We start from the raw sequence: 27,990 nt of genomic DNA on the forward strand, positions 1-27,990 counted from the left end.
CACCCATGTGCTTCCCCAGCCCCTTCCCCCTGCAGCCGCAGACCGAATCTCCCATGTGCTCCCCCCCCCCAAAATATTATAATATAAATGATACTATATCCAATTATCCAATTATGATTTCTGTGTGCACTGCCCGTATCCTTCCTGGCTGCTGTCTTTTGCCACTGTGGAAAGGCGTCCAACACTTCTGGTATCCTTTCAGTACTACCCAGATGTCCCAACCTGGGTTGGGACCATTTACACCGCCCACGACCCAGGTCCAACCAGTGTTCAACCCTGGTCAGGACCTGGGTAGGAGACCAGTGTTACTGGACCTGGGTTGACCCCTTTTACACCAACGCTGACCTGGGTCCGACCTGGGTCCAACCTGGGTTATTCCTTGGTGTAAATGGGGTATTAGTTAGACGCATACAGATAGTTGGTGGCAGTAATGCTAGTTAGACATCGGCGGGACCATAGTCAACTGACACATGGTTGATGAGACTTTTTCAGGATTTTTTTGGTGCCGGTCTACTTGTTTTGGTATTGGTAATGGAAATTGCGCTAAATTAAGCAGCTCTTATGGAGAGAATGGTTAGTAGGTAATTTTAAGGTTCTATAAATAGACAACGCTGGCTACATCACATTATTCCTTGAAAAAGTGCGCAGGTCGCACGAAACGCGTTGGACAGCCAAGAAGAAGACCCATCTGAACCCAAGACCTATTCCCCCAAACTCTATCCGTCCACTCGGATCACCGGCAGCGATTCCCGACGACTTCCGGCTACTTCCGGTACGCGTGGCACACAGCGGGCAGCGCTATCAACATCTACAGCGCTGGGAGCCTCTCATTCCATCGGGGGACCCGGCCAGCGTGTATAGTGTCTGCACCGTAAGAAGATCTGAACCGCTACATCAGCCGGGCAGCGCCGATTCACGCACGGAGCAGCGGGCATACCATCACACCTGCACGTGCCTGCATCATCACGGCCACCAGAGGACACAGAGGACAGGGTAAGATAGGGACAGAGAACAGCTGGCTACTTCCATCTCATACACTTTGTCCCCAAAAGGGTGTAAACATTACACTAATCTTTTCCTTTACAGGTACCACTCTTAGTCTTAATTCCATCGCAAATTTTTTTCTCTGTTTTTAATTTTTCATTGCCCAAATATCCACTCCACAATTAACCTTCGCGCTCTTAAAATTACCTACTAGCCGGTCTACTTGTGTCATTCTTTACTATCCAAGTGGACATAGTTAGAATATAATGTACCAAGCACGTGGGGACCTCTGTGACATTTGGCACAAAAAAATTCTGAAAAGTCCAGTTGACCATGTGTCCGTTGATCGTGGTCCTGCTGATCAGCTGCCAGTGTCTAACTAGCGTTACTGCCGCTCTAGCGACCGTCTACTATCTTTACACATCTAACTAAGCCGGGTCATATTAAGAGTGTTCAACCATACCATGGTTGATCTAAACCCCTTCGACCCTCTGTGGTGCTTTCTATAAAGAGAACAAGCTGCCGAATGTAAAAAAAAATGGACTTTGTAGCTATCTTAATCTCTGGGAGTGGCAGGATTGTGAATGTCAAAGCTGATTTTAACTATTTATTCTCAAGGTCCATTACATGGGATGTATTTCTGCTGTGTGAAATCTTTTTTCCATTCTCCATGAAGCGCTCAAGAATTGAACATAGAAGAAAGCTTCAGTGGCCAGTTTTCCAAAAACGCAGTGTAGAGTTTCCAGTGAAACTGCACTTTTACACTGTGTAAAGTGCCCCATTTATACGAAATCCGTGGGGATCTAAATAGTGTGTACATCTTGTTGGTCTGAGCTAATTTCAGCACATACTGTAAGCTTATTGAAGGAATTTTCTAAAATAGTGCCTGGTTATCGAGATTATGCCTGCGATGTATGTATAGCTTGTTTGTTGCTTGGAGCAAAAGACAAAACGCTGATGTTTTTGTTTTTCAGTTTAACCTACTGTAACTTCTGAATAATTGAGTGTTTGGCTGCATAGAAATCTCACACCCACACAACAGCGCTAGAGTAAGATCTGCAAAGATAATGCTTTCATCTAGCTTTTTTTTCTTTTCTACCTGGTGTTATTTAATATGTGGAGGTCACCCAGAGTTTTTCTCACAAAAGCTTCAAAGTTTAGCACTGGTGTTCCTGGTGGGGATGAGACATGTTTCATTTAATGAGTAGACAGGAAAAATGGCCTATGTAACCTTTTTTAAGTGTGCCCCAGAAATGACTGCTGCTTTAGTTTAATGGCAGTACGCTCAAAATGTTCTGTATTGTTGTTGTATATGCTCGTGGAATATTTATGCAAAGTCAGCAGGCATTCTTGTGTTTCAGTCGGATTTCTGAGTTTGGATATCAGCCACTGTAACATTGGTAAGAAAGCAATCATTGTTCGCGGGTAGTTGGCCCAACAGGGGATATCCTAGTAGCCCAGTTAAGGTGGCGTTCATGCTGGTTTGTTGGGGTTTCATTTTGCCAGGCAGGCGAAGCGATGTCTCTGAAAACAGTGATAATGGGGCTGCAGCAACCGAAAGTATACAGGTTTCACTGAACCTGTGTGGTTTTAGGACGAAATGTGGGTGATCTAATTAGTTTGCCCAATTAAAAATAACATCGGTGAAACATCGGGAAAATAGAGAAATACTGATGTTTATGAGCAGTAATTGAATATCCCCCTGAATGTACTGATCCCCATAACTATGCAATACTAATGTCCATGGTTTAGGGGCCAATTTATAAAGGATCGCATATACAATGCAATCTTTTCGCATGGTTCTATTAACCTGCACACGCAGGGACTGGGCTCCAAAAGGAGCCCTGTCCTTGCGATGTGCTCAGCTGGATGCCAGGGGGTCTGCGCATGCGTGGTTAGGCAGTGCAGTCTGTAGCCCATAGGCTACAATGGGCTGCCGCCATCTCAGAATGGTGGTAGCCCAGGGACCCGAAGCAATGTTGTATCAGCATTGGGCAGCTTAACATTCTCTATGGTAACCTATGGGGAATCCGGCCAGCTGCAGTGCAGGGGGGATCGCAGCAGAGATTGGAGATTCCTGCTGGGGTCTCTCCTGATACATTCAGATGATACAAATGAGGAGTACAGACCTTAAACCAGGCCTGTCTAAACCGTGGCCCTCCAGCTGTTGTGAAACTACAATTCCCATCATGCTCCCAGAATGCTAAAACTATGGCAAGGCATGCTGGGATGTGTAGTCTTACAACAGCCGGAGGGCCACAGTTTGGACATGCCTGGACCCCCTAACCCTGGTTCTGATTTTTTTTTATTTTTTCCTTTTTTATTTATTTTTTCTACATTGCAAATATTGGGTACAGAAATCCCTAAGAGCTCAGTTTATACAGCTAATGTCTTTGAAAATTGACATTGTTCTAAAACAGAAGTGATTTTTGATTGTAATTGTTTTTAAGATTACTTGTAATCTGATGTGGCAGAAGTAGGGGGGAAGGATATGTCAATCGCACAGAATAGTAGAAATTGGTTAATGTGTTTACCGGACCCTCCTCATTTCTCATGTATAATAGTTATATATCTACAGGTGAGGGTGTGCTACCACAGGCATTGGGATTACAGGTATGGAGCAGAAAGAAAGAATGCCTTTTGCTGGTGCACCAAGAAATTAAAGTTAGACTCTTAATACATAACGTTTATTTCATTTTATTAAAAATACAATTTAGCTAAATAAAACCACACATACAAAAAATGACAACATTTAATAAAAAAGGGGGAGATGTTTCCCTTAACTCAGTGTGACCCCACTTGTCCTCTACCCAGTATGTAAATATATTAAGCGCAATAAGTACCCACAAGAGAATAAATGCTCTTGGTGAAGCAGAGAGCCTGTGATATGTAGTAAAATGTCTTTATGCTTGGATACATGTAAGTGTTTATTCATTCATATACACTGTATCCTCATAGAGATTTGATATTTCAATTGCTATACATCAGATCGATATTAATCACAGGAGCCGGCTCTTGAGGCTGAAGCTTAGTTTACACATGCAGACTGGACAGTTCCGTCTGGTGCAGATAACCGCCTCAGAGACTGCTCTGTCTCCTGAGCGCCGGTGATTTCGTAGCAGAGGTGTGCAGGCGTGCACTCGCCTCGTTTCACTGGTTCAGGTGACGCTGAGTCTGGCGCCAGACTCGCGTCTTGGTCACGGAGGTAGCCGGTGACCTGGGTTTGCGCAGCGGTACAAGTAAATTTCAAAACATTGTAAGTGGGGAGGGGAAGAGGGGATTTAGAAACACACTGAGTGTGTTTTGAACGGTCAGCGTACGCTTCGCTTGGAACGCTTCCTCAGGACCACCCGCTGTGCGTCCGGAAGCTCCTTTTATTCCACCCTTCTCATACATATTCATGAGGTGAACGGGGGTGTGTATTCCTAACCTCCTGATCATTGGTCTAGTAGTATAAGCCTACTGTTTCATTGGTCAGTTAGTGGCAGGCATTTGATTGATGGCACCAATATTGCTTGATATGGCTTTCTATACGCGCTAAAAGTATGATAATGTTTATAGGAGTAGAATATGTGGTCTAGTAAGAGTGATCACATGTCACTCGTTTCCATTGTTGACATCTCGTTTGCAGATTCTTTTATCTGTTCAAAACGGGATGGTATTTCCCTGATAAGCACCTCATCGTGAAATCTAGACGTCACAGTAGAGGCTACTTGTGGTACTGATGTGTGCTGAAAAGTGTGCGATCGGGATGTTATCTCATGTGGATAATGATAATCTAGAGTGTGTATTTCAACATCTCTTTCATTGGTCAATTTTTCATATTGGTTTCCCTGGTCCGATGTAGTCGATGCGAGTATATGACATCAAGGTTATACATGGCATTTTTCTTTCCCACATATTAATTGGTGATGTGAGGATACCAGAGGGTGGTGAGTTTTAGTGGAGTTCTGTGTTTTCCTCTTCGTTTTTAGTGTGTTTGTCAGTCTGTCGACATGCGATTCGTCGACTGTGTCAACTGCGTGAGTTGAAAGAATTATCCTTTTGTATAAAGAGGAAAACATGTTCCTAACGGGCACCCCATTACAGGGACTGGGTGTCCCAAGGTGGTCCATATTATCGACATGTATCTTTATGGAGAAATAGTAAGCGGAGAATTGGTGTGTATTAATGCCATATCCCTGTAGGTCGTCTATGGGATAGGTTGGGTCTAAGGGACGTCTGGGTGTACCCATATGCAGATCTGTCTGCTGGGATAGTGAGGGTTAAGGGAGAATCAGTGATTATACAAAAACTAGGTATAATCACCTAGTGACATAGCGGTCAGAACTGTGTGTTTAGACATCTCTGTGTGCTGTTGTAGTGCTAGGAGGGTACTGCCTTATCCTCCTTTCTTAAACCGCGAGATCAGTGTCCCACAAGGGGATTTAAAAGTGCCCATCCGTGGAAAACGGTGAGTAAAAAGAAAACCAAGTCGACATCTGTGTAGACAGTAGTGCAAAAACTAAAACGCATGATGGGAGTGTGTGACCTATTTATACCTGAAAGGGTTAAAGGTGATCCTACATAGCAAAAAGTAGAGATTCGGTGGATCCTGCCTCTGTGATCGTGATTTGTCACAATAATGGGAGTGACTCCAGTGATACACGTAAAGAAGATATCGTGGGGGTGAGATAGAACAGGGAGCATGATATTGTTAATAATAGTTGGTGTTGGTCTGGGATTCCCACCATCAATCATCTACAAAAAGGGGAGAGAGATATGCCAATATCTATATATATGGATTAATGTGATTGTGCCGAGGATCCAATAGTTCACCACACTGTATCATTTTTCTACATATTCTTAAGGGGGTCAGTGTTATGTCCTATCGCTATACATCAGAAACCACCATCTCCTATAAATGGATTTCTATGTCCATAATTCTTTATTGGACGATTATCATGTACCTTATTGTGCTATCTTATGCAATTTGCCACAATCCATTACATCAGTCTAGTTTATTCCTTAATAGTCGCCCATCAGGTTCCAAATGTGGGACGTATCTTCCATCCTGTGTCTGAGACTATTGTATGGACAGTAACATTTTTTAGAGCGGATTTGTATATGGACCATGTCAGTAGTTCACTTATGGGGAGACTGTTGACATGTTCTCCTCATGGGCATCATGTTGGTTTGTTCATTCAGATATTTGTGACCCTATTTGTGGTAATTCACAGGAAGACTGTATAGACGTTCTCCTCATTAAGGCCCAATGGGGATAGAGTTTGCATCAAGAAAATCAGTCTGGTTTCTTGATGTGGCAGAAGTCCTGATAGTTAAATTAAATTTCTTCAACCATCCCACTATTTGGATTGACGATCCCGAATGAATGGGAGAAAATGACCATCAATAATTTGCTCTCAAAACCTTCGAAAACAGATTAATCCATATACAATATTATTATGGCATATTACTGGCTATATTCTTTGTCTAAGAAGAAAAGGGGGGGTACACTGCGCTGAAATATTGGGGTGTAATAAACAATGTGTGCCAATCGAATGTAAAAATATTGGTATTTATTTTTTAAAAAACATAAATAAGAACATGGGGTGTGACATGGAATAAAATTATGAATTCATCAGATGGAATAAGTAGAGGGGTGTTAAAACATTGTCCAGTAGATACGGTACCGTATTTTAGTAGCCACTAATAGATGTATCCGTTCCTATGTTGTCTCCTTGTGAGTAGCTGGGTTGTATAGTGAACAAATGTCCAGAGTCACCCGCGGTAGGAGTAAGTGTGGAGTGTGTGAATTCATAATTTTATTCCATGTCACACCCCATGTTCTTATTTATGTTTTTAAAAAAATAAATACCAATATTTTTACATTCGATTGGCACACATTGTTTATTACACCCCAATATTTCAGCGCAGTGTACCCCCCCTTTTCTTCTTTGTATTATATAGGAGGTTGACTACCCCCTACCCACACTGCAGCTTGGCGAAGCACCCCATATCTCTTGCGCCCCCCACACGAGGCAGTAACTCTACCCCCTCTCCCCCCACTCTATATTCTTTGTCTAGCCTGCAAGACTAAAGTGCTACTGTAGTTTGCTAATACTCAGTTTTGTCTACAGAGAACAATGTCCAAACCAAGAGAATGGCTAATGTAATTTATAGCACTATCTATATTAGTGTCGAGCAGATATATCAGATTAATGTTAAGTTGTTGTAATTATGAGAGAAATAAGTGATCAAATACATCTTCTAGATAAATTGTAACTAATACCTTTTTCAGAATTCACCGAATTACTGGGTTCATGCCGGTTTGTTGCCGGTACGGTAATAGGTGTGATCTGAAAGGTCCTACCGGGTTCAGCAACCTGGTATTACAAACCGAGAAAAAAAGCAGGGTTCTTACCGGTCGTTGCTCTGCAGTATGAATGGGTTAATTGGGTCGAGCACCCTGACGGAGGAGGCAGTGCTTGGAGCAGCCTCCTCCCCGCCCCTGATGACTCTTTGCCCTGCCCCGGAATGATGTCAGTGAATTGGCAATATTGCCGGGTCGCTGAAGGGGCTAAAGATGCAGGTTTGCTTCTGAACCGTTTCAAAGGCCCTGTGCGACCCTGCATTTTGCTATCTGAAAGGGGTTAAAAACTGCTTCACTACTCAGTATCTCAATTCTGTTATCAATGGCTGCATTGCAAAACTCTTCTTGAATTTAAAATCCATAATTACATATTTGTAGTAATGGTATAAATCCCCTTCAATCATCCTTGATTTTGTTTAATTCTGTTCGCTAGCAAAATTCCCGTAGTCACAACACTGATATCAAGATGTGTGTTTAATCAGCTTGTTATCTTCTGATCACACCAATCGTCTAGTAATGCTGCATTGTGGAGGAAAGGAAATTTCAGGTCATGCACTCTAATCAGGTTAGAAAATGCAGAGCACATTTTACTTCAAAGATCCAATTTAATCTCATTTGCAGTAGACAGGTTTCTTATGCGGAATCCTCATTAATGCAACATATAGATAGAAGAAAAAAAGTAATGTATAGAGACTTTTTTTTTTTTGATAATCAGTATCTTATTATATTCACTGAGCAATCAAACTGCAATTAGTGAACACATAGTATAATCTGATGTGAGCTCGTAGGCCCAGCCTGCCAATCTCCACGATCAATTTCTTATGATGCTTTTATATTTTGGTCTGTGTGGTAGTGGCAAATTTTCTTAAGCTTCTAAAAATTAAGAGGTGCTGTTGCCCAAAGCAACCAATCAGCACTAACAATGTTAGTACATATGCAGTGAGCCTCAGCGCGATGGGTGGCAGGATGTACTGCCGCTGCTTGGTACATCCCATTTTAAAAGGGCCAGATGTACTAAGCTTGCCAAGTGATAACATGGAGAGTGATAAACCACCAGCCAATCAGCTCCTACCTGCCATGTCACAAGGTGGTTTTGAAAAATGACAGTCAGGAGTTGATTGGCTGGTGGTTTATCACTCTCCATGTTATCATGTTAGTACATGTCGCCCAATGGGGTAAATTTACTAAAGCTTCTAAAACTTAAAAGGGGTAATGTTGCTGATCCCAACCAATCACATTTGATCTATCACTTCTCTATTGAATCTTATAAGATTATACAGACTCTAGTGTGGTTTTTTTTCTTCATGAAAAACTATTATACCTGTGACTTGGCATTTGTGCATTCATCATGTGCAATGTTACGCATATTGATTCTTTACCAATAAAATAATGTTCTTATATACAGTTGTTTAAAGATATAGTTCATGGTTTTTTTGTTTAAGGTGCGTACACTATATTATATTATTATTATTATTATTTATGCAAAATAACACTAATGTTAACATTATTATTATGCATATCTTCTATTGTGTATGCACTATAATTTAATGATGTATGCTCCCATGGGTCGTTAAAGATCACCATGTCGTCTGAATATGCAGTCAAATGTTGACTATATCATCATGATCCGTGCCCGGGTGATGTCATTGAATATTTTTCTTAGTGTTATCATTCAGTGTATGCACTGTATTGTTTGTCTGGTAGTTCTGTTGACATTGTTAGCTATATCGCTCGTTGAGCATATGGTATAGGGTGTATGCACCTGAAAGTACAGTTCTAGGAAATCAGACTTAAGGGGCATACACACAGGGCGATTTGAGCCTGCAATTATGGTGATGTGCGGTCCAGAGTGTCGCTATTGCCCCCAGGGAAAGCCAGTGCTTGTACTGGCTTTCCCTAGATTGCTGTATTTTACAAAGCATCGTGTGCTGAGCGATTTTACTGAAGTACGTCGCTCAGCAAAAGGTGCCGGGTTGCCTAGTCTGTATTCCCCTTTATTTATCTATTAAATTATTTGTCGTTTTGTCAGTGTAATGTGTAATATTATTGTATTTGTTGCAGAGAAGTATATACATGCCAGTTACGAAGTTTAAAATAGTTGTTTCATTAGTTGTTTTAATGGAGATTTTATTTTCTTTTTTTTAGCCCTTTTTATTTATTTTCTTCCAACTTTTCCACTGTATAGCAAGATTCACATTGTCGTACTATATTTTCCTATTGGCACAAAACAAAAATTTCCTCTGAAAAAGCAATGCAAGTTTTTTTTTTTTTTTTTATTGGATTGCAAATGCAAGTTTGCCATGAAAACAACTTGTAGGATCTAAGTGGATTGACCCCTGTATCTTTGTATACAAAATTCTAATTACATTTCTGCAGAGTAAAATGAACACTGGATAGAAAAAAAGAATGTATCTGATCAGCTTTTTTTTTTTTTTTTTTAAAGAACATCTAATATTTTGCTTATTAATTATTTTTGTAACTTTTTCCCCTTCTATCATTTTAAGTCTTTGGATGCTATCCAATTAGCCCTGATATATTTAGGCAGATAAAAATGGCCGGATATTGTGATTAATAATCGATGGTCATTGATTTGGTGTCCAGTCAACATCCTTTTTTTTACTGAGTGCAAATGGATCGGGAATAAGTCCCCGATCCCATGTGTCTTCACCAATCTGGAGGCTGCTTTTCGGGGACTAGGCTTTGAGGCTTTTGGCTCAGACAATCGAAGCATAATTGTTAACAACGGGTTTCAGGGCTATTATGATAGCCCCTGCCAAACCTAATAGTAGCTGTAAAGGAACCCAGCTAATAGGAGATCGTCATTTGTATTCATTGTTCCTAAGGTAGTATAAAGGTGATTTCTTCCTGGAGTCTGTTATACACCTTTCAGACATGCAAACCAGGAATTTCCCTGCTCAGACCTGGGATTTTGTCTTCTGCAAAAATTCCCGGGTTTTTGTTTGGGACCCCTCTTCACACTACTCTCCAGACCTGGGAAATTCCCTATTTGGCCCCCTTTCAGACATATGCTAGTTTTTCCAGGTTTTAAGGTAGCATTTAAGACATGCAAAGGTAGGGACAGCCTATAAATGGACTGGGTGTGGTTCCCATAATGCATTGCTGGACTCATGGCTGAAAAGTACTTGTATAGCATAGCATGTAGAGGTGGATTTTTGTGGTGGAGTTGCTGTTTTACTCAACAAATGATGCTTTCTTAAAGATGCTTATCCTGCTCTTAACTGCACAGAGTGAGTTGAAAAGGAGAATGGGGTTTATTTCAAAGGAGAGGGAGACCAACTGCTAATGTTATGTACACCGGAGGGGGCCTTGATCATGACCGGTAGCTTGTTCATATTGCAAATAAACGGAGGCTCATCTCGCACAATGTGACCTCGAGATCGCAGACATGGTGAGGCCTTCTGGGCTGCGGTGGAGGAATTTGTAGAAAACCAATGGAAGGCACATTTTAGGATGTCACATGACACCTTTAATTACCTCCTGGGACGCCTCACCCCTGCGCTTACCAGGCACTCCACCTGCTGGAGACAGCCCATTTCCAAAAGCAGGAGATTAATGATCGTTTTGTGGTGGTATGGCACACCTGGCAAGTACTGAACCATTTCCTTCTAGTTTGTAGTTGGGTTCTACACTGTGTTTTGTTATGTGAGGTGACCAAAGCAATCCTAGATACCTTGTATCACCTGTTTTATTGCCCTACCCCAGGGGCAGTGACTGGATAAAGGCATCAGGTTTGGGCATATTGGCAATTGAAACTGTTTTCATGTGGCCAGACAGCAAAGTTCTGGGTTGTTTTATTTAAACTTAAGCCCTGTACACATGGGGCCCGGTGAAGCCTGTGCTGAGGAACAGGCTGAAGCATGATCACTCAGCACACATTAAGGTACCACCCGCAATGCACACCGCGATGGTAAAATCCCAGGTCACTGGCAGGGTCTGGGACCTGAGAGCACTTTCCCCGGTTGGTGCCCTTCAGACATGACATTAAAATCCTCGGTTGATTGGTGTTGATATGCAAAATCACGTGATTTTGAAGTACGTCTTAAAGGCTTATTAACAGCATGAAGAGTTGCTGCACTGCTATGGGCTTATACACTCTTTGAGTAGGGCATGGTACTTAGCCACAATTACAAACAAGTGGTTACCGCAGTAAAAACAAGAACATAAATAAGATGCACTGGTTCCTGTGAGAAAATTTCTGTATACTGACAGGCCTTCTGGACTGTAGTTTGAATTTGTTCTATGTTTGTTATGATATGATTTTTCTAATGTAGACTGCTCAAAGGTATGGTCCTAAGGGGGTATTTACCAAAGCTTGTAGAGAGTTAAAGTCGGGATAGATTAAGCATCAACAAATCAGCTTCTCTCATTTTTTAAATGCATCCTAGTAGAAACTAAGTAGCTCGTACTTTGTCTCTGAGAATTGTATCTTTCTTTTAGATTGAATAAATACCCTTCCAAGGGGATACGGTCGTATTGTCGACCCGGCTTAGGTTGACAGTCATTAGGTTGCCAGGGTTCCAGGTCGACGTTTTTCAAGGATGAAGGTCGACGTTTTTCAAAGTGGACATGGGACAAGGTCCACATGGTTTTAGGTCGACAAATGGGTTAGGTCGACATGGGTTTTTTAACAGTTTTTTTGAGCCGACATGTGCCGTCAGGCGGTATTTCATGCCCCACTAAGGCGTGGTGGGAGAATAAAATAGTTGTGCCGTGCGCAGCGAGGCACCGTGCCCGAAGCATTGCAAGCAAAACGAGGGGCTGCAGTTGACTTCCAACTGTGTCCATGTCGACTGTGTCGAAATTTGGGTAAAAAAACAGTGAAAAAACCCATGTCGACATTGCGACCTGTCGACCTAGAACCCTGTTGACCCAACAGTGTCGACCTAATGACTGTCAACCTAAGTCTGGTCGACAATACGATCCACTCCCCTTCCAAGATGAGGTATTTCTGCCACATCAGAGGCATCAATTAGAAGGTAATACCCCATGGCCTTTATTCAGATCTGATCGCAGTACAAATTTGTTCTCAAAATGGGCAAAACCATGTGCACTGCAGGTGGGGCAGATGTAACATGTGCAGAGAGAGTTACGTTTGGGTGGGGTGTGATTAAACTGAAATCTAAATGGCAGTGTAAAAATAATGCAGCCAGTATTTACCCTGCACAGAAACAAAATAACTCCCCCAAATCTAACTCTCTCTGCACATGTTACATCTGGCCCCCCTGCAGTGCACATGGTTTTGCCCATTTTGAGAACACATTTATACTGCGATCAGATCTGAATAAGGCCTCATGTGCGAGTTCCTAAAGTAGCTCATGGACCTGTGTGTTAATATCTGCATGAAAACAAAAAGCCACAGTCAGGTTGCACTCAAGGAAAAACTCATTGGTTTGTGTTAGAACCTTGGAAAGCAAAGGTTTGTGTGGTTTTGGGCCACTTTATTTTTGATCACTCATGTCAGAATGGGAAACAAGATATCTCCCATGCAAGACTTATTTTGCCTCGAAAGGCATATACTTTTATTATTATTATTATTAATAATAATAATAATAATGATAATAATAATGATGATAATAATATTGGTACAAATATTATTATTGATAAAAAATAATAATAATAAGCCAAAACATAATGTGGTAAAGTTTTACTGTGTGACCTCTTCTCTGTTAATTCCTTTGTCCTATAACTTCTAGTTAACTTTTAACAATCTCATTCACTTTACCAGAGATCTAGAAAATGAGGCCCCCAGAGATTGTGCACAGTTCAGCCCAGTACAGTGTTTTCCAGCCCCTGATAGGCAGATGTAAAAGCAGCAGACTCAACAGACTGCCTGACCAGCAACATGCTGATAAAAACACATTGTTTTTCATATTAACTTCAGGGTTGTAATGGGTGCATTTTGAGCTGATTATTTTTTAGGGATATTGTGAAAATAACCTTGCATTATGTGTGCTGGCTTTGGGGTTTCTTTATGAAGCTATGCGGTTAGATTTTCCTTCTTTTAAATCATTAAGCTTTCTAAAATGTGTTTTCTCTATATCGTACTTATGTTTTTATCAAGCTGCTAAGTTTCATTATTAGTGCTCTCTGTTTATCACTCATATCTGTCCTGATTCTGTCCACACTGTCTAATTATTATGTATGCAGTGAGAATGTATTTTATCATTACACTGTAATGTTCTCTCTTACTTTGTGCATGATTTCCATTTCCTGTATAACTCAAATAGGTTTTTAAAAATGGCAGTTTGGATACATTATGCACACCAAGCATATTAATGCAAATAAGTACCTCCCAGTCTACTTCCTTGTCGACCATTGCTATTGCCCAGCGTTGGTTCATCATTGATTCCCCCCTAAGCTCCACCACCAACATTGATATTCCTTACCTATTCCTACACAGCAGTGGCGAAATATGCCTAAAATGTCTCTCGTATTCATGGATGCTCCCCACATGCAGAGATTCTGTCACTGATGATTGGGGGAGAGCCTACTCCAACAAACGGTCTCTCAAAACGAATCTCTTAATGAGTAAATACCTCCTCTCCTACCACCTGTCCCGCCAGTTCTTCTGCTTTCCCAATGGGCTTGTCATTCTTCAGGCCAAGTGCCTCATCTCCTACCACCTGTCCCGCCAGTTCTTCTGCTTTCCCAATGGGCTTGTTATTCTTCAGGCCAAGTGCCTCATTCTACTACAGCTGAACTTGGTATGCTTTACCATTTCCAGTTGTAGTCTATATGAATTTTAAAGTATGAAAAAGTTAAATCGACCATTATTGTGTTGACCTTTTGCTTGTGTCAACCTATTGTGCATGTCTACTAAACGCATATCGGCCAATAGTATTCGACCTAATGCATCTTGACCTAAAGTCTGGATATCGTTCTCATATGGCTTTTTTTTTTTCTCAAGCATTAATCATATTTTTACTATTTTATGGAATTCAGTGTCCGTGCTGCTGTTTTAGTCAGAATGAAAATACTTTTTAGGTGTGAGCAAATCCTGTTTTGTGTTTGCATTGGTTCTACAAGACCCCTGGACCTGGCCATGTCCTCAATTACATTATACCTCCTGCATTCACTAACATCGGTACCCGGGCTGAGAGCACCCTCTTAAATAAGTATAGTGTGACAGGATAATACTGCTTTTCCACTAGCCCGCAAAACCCGGGATATTAGGCAGGTGGAAATGCTCCCTGTAGAAATAACCCAGGTTGTGAGACTCAGCATTTCTACCCAGGTAGCGCTCGGGTTTTTACTGAGTGAATTTATTACAATATTAAAAAAGATATAATACAATTGACAAACAATACATTGTATATGAGAATTCTCACAATGAAAAATATATGATAAAATTGGGTTAAAAAATGGATGTTACCAGCTAGCAGTCAATGTTGAGGAGAAAAGAATATTTTTCATCCAAATCAACACCACGGTGTATAGTTACCATGTATTATGGATGACTTTATGGGAATGAGTTTTGAGAGTCCCGGAGATTTCCCATTGGAGGATTCCCGAGTCCAATAGGTGGAGAAGAGGCAGTCCTTAAGGTATGGCTGATACCAGATGTATTTGGCTGCAAATTTCGGGGGATCCAAGAAGATGTATCAACAAAAACTGGTCCGGGTATGGGGTCCTCTGGAATTCCAAGGTCTTTGGACGGAAGTGGGTGTGAGATGGATAGTTCTCCAATAAAGTGCTAGAGCAGGATATGGTGGCTCAACGCGTTTCGGCGTGTTCACATGCCTTCATCAGGAGCTGGAACATCCATTTTTTAACCCAATTTTATCATATATTTTTCATTGTGAGAATTCTCATATACAATGTATTGTTTGTCAATTGAACACTGGTTTAACCTGGGTCATTGTGTAGTGTAAACGGGTAACCGGGGTCGATGCGGTCCGGGTCCCATTCACTACAGTGCAAAAGCCGGCGCTGGGAGATGCTTTTATTTCCCAGCGCCTCCCCGACCCCACCTCCCGATGACGTCACCCGTCCGGCATTATGCCGGGTGGGACCCAGCTTGCTGATGGAAAAGGGGTATAACTGTGGGAGGAGATGGACGAGTCTGGTCTCATCTGTGGATTTTCCTGTAGCAAGAATTGTATTAAGTATTTGTTTTTGTATTCACCAAGTACAAACATTAGAATTAAGGTTTACATGTAATAGACCAAGGGTGGGTTGATGTTCAGGATGCCTTGCGAAAATGATAAGAAAGGTTTCTTAGGCATTTAGTGCTGATTCTTGCTAGAAATCCAGGTTTTCGTTTCTCACTCACAAGCCAAATTAGCCGGATTAACTGTGGTAATTAGCTGCAGGTTTATGCAATGGTCAGGAATATTCAATTGCAGCCTATAGGCTGCACTCAGACTTGAACAGAAATGCTCTGCGGGTGCCACCAACGTGTGAACACCTAGCCCTGGGCATTTATCTTGGAATCTCTGGGTAATGCATATGAAATGGTTTAGGATTGAATTGCTCTGGCCTTTAAAAGTCAGAGGCTACTAGTACTTTCCTTGTGCTGTAATCATTGAAGTTCATTGAATCTGGCCATGAGGTAATCTCCCAACTACGGTCACCAGTACAGATATCGGGCACACATTGTAGCCTTCTCATTGGAAAGCTAAAGTTAAAATTTTAACCATTGTGTAGTAATTCACTATTTCCTTGTACAGGGCTATATACTCCTTATTCCTGAGCTTCTTATTATGTATTCTGTTTATTGCAGTATTTATTTTGGTTTATTTTGTAGCTTTTAACGGTTACAAATAGGACTGGTGTCCTAGAAATACTTTGGATATTCAGATAGCTACACAGATAACGAGTAAATAAACTGGACCCATGGCTCTATACAAGCTACAGTACAGTTGATTTTTTTTTTTTTTTCACAAGTGTGTCTGCATTTGACATTGATGCTTTAGGTCACGGTCTCTCTATTATTAGCTGCATTATCCTTTAATCAGTTCAACAAGATAACTTCATCTAAAATGTGTTCCAGCGTAGATGTTAATTAACAGCAGCACCAAGGTTATATGGTGCCGTATGCGGAGTGGCACAACAGAGGGTCTTCCTTGCTTTGTTATGAAGTATAAAAAGTCCCAAGATAGGGTTTGCTATATTTTATTTATTTTGCCTCTAGCTCTGTCACCTCACAATCACTATACAACTGAATAAACTCTTGTTCAATTGTATAAAACAACAAAAATGTGTTTGGCTTTAACAGAAAGAGTTGCCAAAGTCGTTGTCGAGTTAAATTACTAGTAATTGGAAGTGCTGCTTCCATTGAAAAAAACACCAGTATGGGACCCACTGACAGTCCTCAGACACAAGCAATATTTGACAAATAGAAATGTTTGAAATACAAATTCTAATTCTTAATTATTTAATTGTTCACATAATTTTTTTTGAAATGGGTTGGGTATGAAATCCCAGCAGTCAGGTTCCCAACAATCAGAAGACAGACGGCCAAAATCCTGACGCATCTAGGAAGTACAGGGATTTTGGTTAGGCACTAGCAGGAGTTTTGATTAAGCTACAGGATGGGTGGGTAGGGATTACGAATAGGGTGTATGTACTTACTGGGATGTTTCAGGATTCTAACTGCCATTATTTGATGTTGGCACTCAAAGGGTTTTAATGGGGTTTCAACAATGAATGACTTGTATTTAAAATAATGAAACTTGTGCTCTGTGTGTGTGTGTGTGTGTGTGTGTGTGTGTGTATGTATGTGTATATATATATATGTATATATGTATGTATGTATATATATATATATATATATATATATATATATATATATATATATATATATATATATATATATATATATATATATATATATATATATATATATATAAAATATATTACTTATGGTTGTTTTAAGGTGCCATCCACCCTAACCAGGTGTGTGTGTGTGTGTGTGTGTGTAGGTTATTGCTGGCTTAACCTGCGCCGTGGCTTAGTGGAAAAGGTTCCCGAAAAAACAGACACTACACCCATGTGCAGTGTAAACCACACCGATAGTATAAATGGGGTTTGACGCAGGGTTAGAACAGTAATCCAGAACTCTGTTCTGACATGGGATTTAGGTGGAAAAGGTAAATATTTCTGCCACTTACTGATTTTAGAGAAAATGTTTTATTACTAGCTGGGAGAAAAATATAAGGCATTCTAAAGTTTATCCATAGAGCGATGTAATTGCACCTTTTAATTGCATTGGTATTTGGTTTCATTTTTGAATAAGGTTAAAAATATATTTGGCCATTTTATACCAAATATATATATATACCTGGTTCAGACTTCTGCACATGTGCCTGCCGGAATTTGCATACACGACCCCTAAAACTGCGATCACAGCCGATTGCAGTTTCAAAACTTTGTGTGTCCACTGGAGGTAGCGCCACGGTGGCTGCATGGCATTACCTGAAACATGGCTGGCAGCCAAGGGGCAGCTGGTGATGTGCAAGCACTCTGCTGTGTAGTAAAGTGCACACACTTAAGCGATATGCCCGCAAAGTTTTGCTGGGTGGGTTGTCTTTGCCCTGTGCTTGACAGTCCTCCACAGCCTGCCACCATGTGTTTGTAGTTTTTGCAAGTATTCTCAAAACTACAGCCCACTCTGAATCAGGCCCTACATCTCAGAAATAACAGGTCACATTGTTGGGAAAATGCTCCGGAAACTGATGTTTTCTATAAAATTAGAATACAATGACAAGTCCCCTATTCCATTATTTTCATGATAATGCACAAAGTTGCCTTTGTATAAGTGAGTGATCTGGTCATTCACAGTACAGATTGGTTGATTATGTAATACAGTATGTGGTTCAGTTTTTATAATGCATTTGACTCTCCTAATGCCAAGGCTTGAGCTGGGCATGAACAATATCAGTATTGAATCACTAGGCATGGTCATTGCTATTCATGAGGGGTGTGTCGAGCCCCCTTAGAAGTGGTATACGAGTAAAAGGTATGGTTGAACATTGGATGGTTTCACTGAATGTAAATAAACAGGTCCCGACAGTCATTTACCCGACGTCGGGATCCTGACTGTTAAAACACCGACAGACGGGTTCCCGACTGCCATAGGCTATTCTCCCTCATGGGGTCCACGAGCCCCATAGAGGGAGAATAGAATAGGTGTTGCGCTCGCCATGCTGTCTGAGTCCGGCCAGTCGGGATCCCGACGTCGGGCTAATGACTGTCGGAACCCTGACTGTTGGAACCCTGTACCACACCCAAATAAACAGCTGAGTCCTCACAATTAAATATTTTCGAATCATCTAAGATATAACAATTTTCCAAAAAGGTCCTGAAGGGTTGCGTATGCCATATTGAAACTGGTTGAGCCCACCTTCCATTATATTTGTTCTGAACCAGCTATATCAGTGATGGCTAACCTTGACATCCCAGCATGCCCTGCTAAAACTGATGCAGCAGCTGTAGTGTCAAGGTTAGCCATCACTGAGCTATATCATTTCAGAGGCAACACCATCTACCATCTCAGTACAATATTCACATTTGCGAGGACGCCTTGCTGATACGGGCAACACCAGATGGATCTTGATGGATCTGTACTGTTCCTTTGTACGGTGCTGCGAAACACTTGTGGCGCCTTATAAATAAAATTATAATAATAATGATCCACATTTGTAAATTCCAGCGCCTGATGAAAATAGACCAGAATTTATACACTGCTTTGCATTGATTTCAATATAACCACTCACCTTACTGCTTATATATGAAAATGGTGTGGACTATGCATATCTATTATCTTGAACTATGCATTGAAAATGTAATTGCTATAGTTAGTGGTATAGCCTGCTATTTATGTAGGCTATTGTTAATCTGATAGTCTGTCGTTTGACTTTTGAAAACAATGCAATGAAACCTTTTGTATCCATGCCAAACCGATGTACAAGTATAATAATGTTTTCATCAAAGAAAAAGATTTCTACGGTTTAAATAAAATATGTATTGTAAAAAGTGTTTTTTACAAAGGCAGATTTAAAGAAAAAAAAATTTCATTCAACAGTAGCTTTCCTACAGGGAACACATGACAAGGCCCGAGGGAATAGTCTACACATACATGAAAGCAAGTTGTTTTCCTGCAGGCAAACCTGTGATTTCACCGATTCTGCCAGGATGAGCTTGGGTAAATGAGATTCCTGAAAAAGACTCTACAATTATATTCAAATTAAAACTGTCTTTTCATAAGTGCTGTTATTCGATGTTAATAGCCGTAGCACTTTGCATGTGTTTGATTTTTAATAAATTGCAGTGTTTCAGACATTAAGAGTTGGCCAATTAAAAAGTTCAATCATACACCGCTGATGCTGAAGGCATAGTATTATCCCACGTATATTTTATCAATGGTAATGCTTAATGGAAACTTTTTGTCTGTCTAAATCAATGTGAGTGTAGTCGGTGGGGTGTATTCAATGCCGTGGGCGAGTGGCGACAGCGAGCAGGGCTTCAGGCTTGCTGTCACCACTCAAACTGTCAGTGTTAAATGCATCCCCTTCATACGCCAATTCCCCTTTGCTCCTTTTTTGAGCGAGGGGGAATTGGCGTATGCGGCTCCAGAAGCAGGGAGCCTCGTGGCTAAATACAGCGGGTTTTCTGCATTAGCCGCGGGTCTCACTGTTTCGGGGAATTCTCGCCGTCCTGTGATGGCGAGGATTTCCCCGGGACGTTGAATAGGGCGAGGGGGTTAAACAGCGAGGATCGCTGGTTTTCTGCAATCCTCGCTGTTTAACCCCCTCGCCAGCCGCTCGCCGCGGCATTGAATACTACCCAGTGACGTAAGTAATAAGACTCTTGTCCATATAAGGTTTGTGTTGGTAGACTAGCGTTATTACCAAATACCAAGTATAAAATATTATTTTGAGAAACTGCCATCAAGCTACCCAGTATCTTACGATTAAGGGGTCTATTTACTAAGCCTCGCAGAGATGAAGTTGAGTGATAAAGAAGTTTGGTGTAGTACATATGAAGGAGTACAAACACCTAGTACTCCTGTGCTCAAAATGTACACACAAACCGAATGTATCTTGCTTTAAGATCTTGATCCCAGTAGTGATATAGGGTAGATAAACTAAGCTGTGGAGCGAGATAAAGTACTAACAAATCAGCATCTTTTTTTCTTTTTTTTTTTTTTCAAGTGGCACTTGGTAGCTTATTGCTCTCCATTGTATTACTCTCCAAAGCTTAGTACATCTCCCCCCTAAACTAAACTGAAAGAAAAGAATATCTGAAATTAAAATATAAACTCCCAAAATAAACACTTTTTGGGGTTCTCGACACCTGCTGTCTGTCTAAAACAGCATTGTTGATTTACACATCCCAGCATCAGTTTTAGCATGGCCAAATAGTAAAACTGTAGCAGGGCATGCTGGGATGTGTAGTTCAACAACAGCTGCAGTGTCAAGGTTAGCCATCACTAATCTAGAAGAATGGGTGTCTGCTGGAGATATTCAATTGTTGCTCTGATCATACGCTCAGTACCTATGGCATTTTTTTTGCAGCCTTTCGGATGTGGCAGAAAAAAAAATTGTTTACATTTCTCTTTCATCCATTCTGGTGACAGCTCAACCATGGGGTGTAGGAGGGTCCGCAGGAGCTAGACCAGCTATCCTAGGGACAAGTCGGACCGGATTTCACCGGCAGCACCCCGGGAGGAGTCACACATGATTAGGCTCTTCATGTGCCAAAATTTTGCATATGATAAATCGCCATGCGATTTATCATATAGAACTCCCGGGGAGCTGCAGGGGGAGAGCCGGGCAGAGTCAGCGGGCGAGGGACACTGGGGAGCTGGGCATGGTAAGCTGTCAAATAGGCAGCGGGCGGGGGGGGCGCTGGAGAGCCGGGCAGGGGACACGGAAGCAGCTAGGGGGGGGGGGGGGGTGCCGGTGAACCGACGAGGGAGCTGGGCAGGAGGATCTGTGACTCACTCTGCAGTCTGCAAGGGAAAAAAAACAAATACAAATGAATGGGCAGCCAGTGATTGGCTGAGAGCTCCCTCAGCCAATTGCTGATTGGCTGAGAGCTCTCTCAGCCAATCAGTGGCTGCCCATTAATTTCTAATGGTTTTTTTCCCTTGCAGAGTGTGTCCCCGATCATCCTGCCCAGCAGCCCCAGCTCACTCTTAGGTTCACCGGCGTCCCCCTGCGTGCTGCCTCTGTGTCCCCTGCCCGGCTCTCCAGCCGGCTGCCTATTTCACAGTTTACCATGCCCACACCAATTGCCAACAGTAGTAGTGGTGCTTAAACGTAACACCCACACAAGTTGCCGACAATTATAACGCTGCCTATACATATGCAAACACCAGTTGCTGACAGTAACAGTGCTGCCTATGCATACCCCCACATCAGCTGACGACAGCAGTAGTGCTGCCTATACATAACGCTCACACCAGTTGCCAACAGCAGTAGCGCTGCCTATACATATGCCCACACCAGTTGTCGACACTCGTAGCGCTGCCTGTACATTTACCTACACCGGTTGCCGACCGTAATAGCGCTGCCTGTACATTTGCCCACACCGGTTGCCGACAGTAATAGCGCTGCCTATACATATGTCCACACCAGTTGCCGACACTAGTAGCGCTGCCTATAAATAATGCTTACACCAGTTGCCGACAGTAATAGCGCTGCCTATGCATATGTCCACACCAGTCGCAGTACACTCACATGTTACTCACCTAGTTCAGGCTGGTGGCAGCTCCATTCTCTCTCTCTCTCTCTCTCTCTCTCTCTCTCTCTCTCTCTCTCTCTCTCTCTCTCTCTCTCTCTCTCTCTCTCTCTCTCTCTCTCTCTCTCTCGTGCTTTCTGCGCTGCTGCTGAGGACAACAGCATGTCAGACTCAGTCAGTGCGCAGGGGCCCGAGCGGGTGCCGGGGCCCACGCAGCCCCCGCTCCCTTAAGCAGCAGCGGGGGCTGCCTTACACTATCTACGCCACTGTGCATATGTTGTATAAATCAGTGGTTCTTTTTCCCTTTATAGACTAATCCAGATTCTCAAACGTGACTTCTACTTTTTTTTTTATTAACAATGGTTGGTGGTTTTATTTATTTATTTTTTAACAGTTTCTTATATAGCGCAGCATATTCCATTGCGCTTTACAAAGGAGACAGTGCCAAAACAAACTGGGTATTTACAGACAGTCAAAAGGTAGGAGGGCCCTGCTTGCAAGCTTACAATCTATAGGGAAATAGGTGCCTTCCTCCTTCTGGCACAGTAGCTGCTAATGTGAGGAACAGAGAGGGCTTCTATGTTGCTGCAGGTTTCTTCTGTTCATTTCTAATATACATACAGGCCCTTTTGCACATACACAGCTGAAATATCAGAACCCACCATAAAATCCATTTACACTTTTTTTTCTTTGTATTTCTGTTGTATACCAGCAAAATTGAGACTATTGAATATTTTTGTGCATGTTGACAACTTCCTGATTTTTTGTTAGAGCATATACTGTACTTACAATGTTTCTTGGCATACCTTTGTAAAGTATGAATTTGATGCAGTCTGATTTCCTGATGTGTTTTTTATTTTTATTTATTTTTTAAATTTTAAGAACATTTTAGAAAAACATAAATTTGGTGGTGACCTGGTGGGTGTGAGCAGAATAATAGGTATCTGTAATCATTACTATTATTTAAATTAGTAGTATTACTGTTTTTTCTTGTAAATCCAAAGGTAATTTTGTAAGTGATTTTAGTGACCGTTTGTAGTCCAATCAATAAAACGTGCACAGTCTCTTAAGTAACGTTTGTGCATGAACCAGGTGAATGTGTTTTCATTAAGCTTCTCACCCTGTGACAACCACTGCTGGCCTGTATATAAATATGATGGATGCCAAATAGCTGGGAGGAGGTGGCAACTGCAAGTGTTCCATTCACCGCTGGGCTGTCGATGGTGAAATATTCTCCTGCTGTGAAGCGGGCTTCTGTAGGGCGTAATGCCATACCTCAGAGCTTTGTAACTGTAATCTGGAACGGCAGGACACGAGGGGGATAAAACAGAAGAAAAACTAGAAACTGCCACATCTCCTCTAGCTCCACATTTCATTCAACTGAGAGGAGATCTGTAATTGCAGCTTACATGTGTATATTTGAGTATTTACAGACAGCTTAACAATTGCTATGATGTAGGCTTGTTTATTACAGAGATCAATTTCAGTTCTACTACCAGCCCACTGTGTCACAATTTACGCCTTACTTTAGCAAAATAAAACTAGCTGCTATTATTGGGCCAATCACAGTAGTCCTTTTTGCCAAATATTCAGATGAGTGTGGTGGCGTATCTGACTCCGTATATTTTTCCCAATGGCATTCTCATGTGTTTTTATGTTTAGCAATCCTTTAATGATTTTGTTCTGGATTTGTTGAAGCTTATTCGATTTCTAATTAGTAGTTCTGGTTGAGCTTTGTCAAGAAAAATACACCTTTGAGAAATATTTTTACATTTTATGTATTTGTGTGTATAAAATTCATCATTGTTTCTTTTAGGGGTTATGCAATGCCAGGATCATGGCTGTCGATCCCTCCCGACAGCCGTGATCCTGGCCCAGTTTGATCGACTGAATCCTGCCTGCCAATCTGCCATGCCCCGCCTGCTGATAGGGGAAAGGGGGAGTGGCCATGAAAACAGGCAAGGATTGACGATCTGCGGCCGTGATCATGACAATCCACCGCCGTGTAGCGGCAGAACGGGCCCGACAGCCTCTAAAGTTGGGCTTGTTGTGCCGTGATCCATCTTTAATGCTGTCGCTAAAGAGATTGTACCCCCCCGGCATCTATAGTGTAAAATAGCAGCTTCTCCTCTGCTACACACAAATAATAAGTGTACCCTGCACATGAATGTTCCTTGAGGATAAATGCTTGTTTTTCGTGTGGGATAACGAATACTTTTTTTTATTTTATTTTTTGATTTGTAGGTTGTTTAACCTTCGGATGAAGAGGGATACTTCTCTGTTTTCACCTGATTTCAAGCTAGAAATGGGTGGAGAAACTGTAGATTATGATACCTCTCACATATACACTGGACAAATTTTTGGTGAGTTATTTATAAAAAATATTTACGAATTACTCTTATTTTGGTTTAAAAATTGTGTCCTTTTAAGCAGTTGTACATTTTAACTTTATTTAACATACAACTTAATCACTTGCAGGATATTAAATGTATTTAAGCGCTGCGGAATCTGTGTGCGCTATATAAGAAACTGTTAATAAATAAATAATAAATAAATTTGATACAATCTGTATGGGTTAGAGCAGGCATGTCTGAACTATGGCCTTCAAGCTGTTGAAAACTACAAGTCCCATCATGCCTTGCCACAGTTTTGCTATTATGAAATGCTAAAACTTTGGCAAGGCATGCTGGGATGTGTCGCTTTACAACAGCTGGATGGCCACACTTTGGACGTGCCTGGGTTAGCGATTTATACAACAGGGTGTATTTGACCTTTTTTTTTAATACGCATAAAATTGAATTTTTATGTATGTAATTTTATTATATATTTATTTATTGAATTGACACATTCTGTAAGGCTAAACCATGCAGGACTGCAAAGTGCTCACGTAAACAAACCTAGCCTAAATATGGCCATACACTTAAAGATTTATTGTCTGTTCTGGCTGTTTGGAACAAAAATGTGGTAAGTTATGCGAGAATATGTCAGTTGACGGTTTGCTTTGAAATGCTGGAAAACAATATTACCAGATTTTTGTTCCAACAAGCCAGATCGGACAAACCTGTATGACCAAGTATGTATCATTTAAAAAAAAAAAAAAAAAATGTTTTTCACCATCCAGCTTCTTTACCTGCTAAAACTTTCCTGCATCAAATGCAGACTGGTCATTGCACCGTTGTACAAAATAGAACATTAAACAGTCCTAACTGATTATCTTCTGATTCATTTCTAAATCCAAGTAATGTTGTTTTAATGTTAAACATTTGTGCATCTTTGTATTTTGACATAAAACAGTTTAGGTCAGTCACTTGCCATTCCCTATGGTGTGTTCTATGATACTTCATTGAAACTATTTTGTCTTATTAGGGGAACAAGGGACTATGAGCCATGGATCTGTACTGAACGGAAGGTTTGAAGGATTTATTAAAACTCCTCAAGGCACTTTTTACGTGGAGCCAGCGGAAAGATATTTTAAGGGTAGAGCGGTTCCGTTTCATTCAGTCATGTATCATGAGGATGATATCAGTAAGTTTTGTCAATCATTTTGTATGTGCAATATTTGTGTTTATTGTAGATTCAGTAAATATTGCTAAAAGCAATAATGCATGGTCACAGGAAAACTACTGTTAGATTTTAAAGTTTAACCCTTGGAGTGGCAACATCTGTTACCAGCGTCACTCACATTTGTTTTTATAAAATCAAATTAAAAAAGTCTTAAAAAATATTATATTTCCTATATAAGGTAAACAAAACCGTTCATTATGATGAATAAAAATGTTTTCTTTGCAATTTTCACAGCTTTTAAAAAAATTAACTTGGCACTCAAAGGGCTGGGAGTAGCAATCATGTAAAATACAGTCTATATGAGCGCATTTTATTAGTGCTGCTCACTTGCATTGTTTTATGCATCCTGCATGGAGGTCTCACCCATTTCTCTCAATAGCTTTTTGGTTTTTTACCTCATTCCTTATGACCAGCAGCATGCTCGGTATCTTGTTTTGTCGTTTATTGTGTATTATTTACTGTCAGTGAAGAGATCAAGACAGGGCATCACTTCTATTTTGATACTTCCTTGTTTTTGCATCTGGAAAACTAGCTTATGGGTTTAGTTCTACACGGTAGCAAAATCAGAAAATAAAAGTATTCTGTGTTTAGTAGTGTTGCTGGCGGATAGATACTTTCTATTGTCTCACTCTCAGTAATTTTTGTTGAATGTTAATGCCTGCACAAAAACATTTACATAAGTGTATGGCACATGACTAGGTAAGCAGTCTAGAAGTTAGATTATTGTGACCTGTGCTTTATGACTACAAATTGTCCCCAGATTTTAATTTTTAATTGTATAAATGGATCTTCTGTATCGGAGGACATGGCCAGCATATGGCGTAAAAAAAAATCAGTATTAATTTGTATGTACTGTATACAGGGTTTTGTGGACTATCTATTATTGAAAATTCAATGAGTTATCTATATGAAATGCAGAGCTACCATTAAGGAGATAAATGTAGAAGGATCCAGAGATGCCGTGTCTTTTTGTAGCAGGTTGAGATAATGTAAAGTTGTAGTATCCCAGGTTGTAAGTAATAGTCTGCAAATGTTGGTATTTTTGCTTATAGGGTTTACTCCCAGTTCTCAGTTCTTCAAAAACATTTTTCAAACAGCTAAAACCTAAATTCTTTTCTTCTCTCATTCTGCCCTAAAGTATAATCTCCTCCACCCCTGCCTTTTACAGCTTGGACTATCATTAGTGAGAGTACTTCAGAGAATAGTAACCTTTGATTTTTTAAATCTCATATAATCATGTGTGCCTGGCAACATCGTACAGACCTTACGGTTCTAATCCACAAACCTTGTGTTCCATTCTGGCTTAACCCACATAAAGTGCAGTGTACTGTAATCTTCAGTGTCTTTGGGATAGTTTTGCCAGATTTCAGCTTTTAATGCTCTCTGTTTTCAATTTTTTTAAATTAAAAATTAAAATATTGTGCCTCTGTCTTGTGTTTATAATTTAATGAATTATTAATTACTATACAAGCTTGACTGTCTGTGTACATTATCTGTACTTGTGGTTTTATTTGTTGTAACTCATCTATTCATTAGGTGAAACCGGTTCTTATACTGGTCTGTACCTGAGCCATGCTACATGTTTATTGATTAAATACAGGGTGTTTAAAATATACCTAATTTCAAAGCTTAATATATCATAATGGCAACATGTTACAATTGCACAAGAAGTTACACACGATTTAGGGAGTTTTCAAGTTGGGGCTAACTATATTCTAATTGCACTCTGTGTTCTCCATTACCTTCATGGACAACATGAAGACGATAGTGAATTTGTTCCAAACACCTTCCCTGTGGTTACCGCTGCCTTGATTTTAGTTTTTGAGGTAGGTCAGATTAGTAGCTACTAGATTAGTAGCTAACAATTTTGGATAGGGTGCATGGGACCCCACACACCCTGCAAGATCCCCAGACATTACAACCTGCAACATTTACTTGTGCAGATAAGTCAAACGGTGTTTGACTTATCCGCACATGTAAATGTTGCAGGTTGTAATGTCTGGGGATCTTGCAGGGTGTGAGTGTAGCACCAAGTTTTGGGGTCCCATGCACCCTATCCAAAATTGTGGTAGTGTGTTATTTATAAAACGTGGATCCGGTTTTGTTCATGGGCCTTTCCTGGTGCAGAAATAACAATCTTCAAATCTGGTCCATCCTTTTAAAACACCCTGTACTGTGCTCACAGTAACTGATGTGTTGCCAGCATACAGCATGACTGAATAGGTGATATTGAGTACCAGTTCTGCAATGCTTAATTATCATATATGTTATTCCTATGAATTTGTTCACTTAGTGCAGCAGATGTTAAATCTAATCCCATAGTACAGTATACAAGAAGATTAAATCAATTTCCAAGAATGCATTGCTTGAACCAATGGAACTTT

General features: G+C 40.8%; 1 protein-coding gene across 1 annotated transcript in view; it reads left to right on the forward strand.

Annotated features, from left to right (window-relative positions):
* ADAM10 (ADAM metallopeptidase domain 10) overlaps positions 1 to 27,990 on the forward strand; it is a 147,439-nt gene that overhangs the window by 68,506 nt on the left and 50,943 nt on the right. The window contains exons 3-4 of the mRNA XM_083183818.1: positions 24,287 to 24,405; positions 25,409 to 25,567. Coding sequence (XP_083039944.1) covers positions 24,287 to 24,405; positions 25,409 to 25,567 — 278 coding nt within the window. The remainder of the gene's footprint in view (positions 1 to 24,286; positions 24,406 to 25,408; positions 25,568 to 27,990) is intronic.

Source organism: Crinia signifera, chromosome 4, assembly GCF_055691185.1.
Source record: "Crinia signifera chromosome 4, ASM5569118v1, whole genome shotgun sequence".
Classification (NCBI taxonomy): domain Eukaryota; kingdom Metazoa; phylum Chordata; class Amphibia; order Anura; family Myobatrachidae; genus Crinia; species Crinia signifera.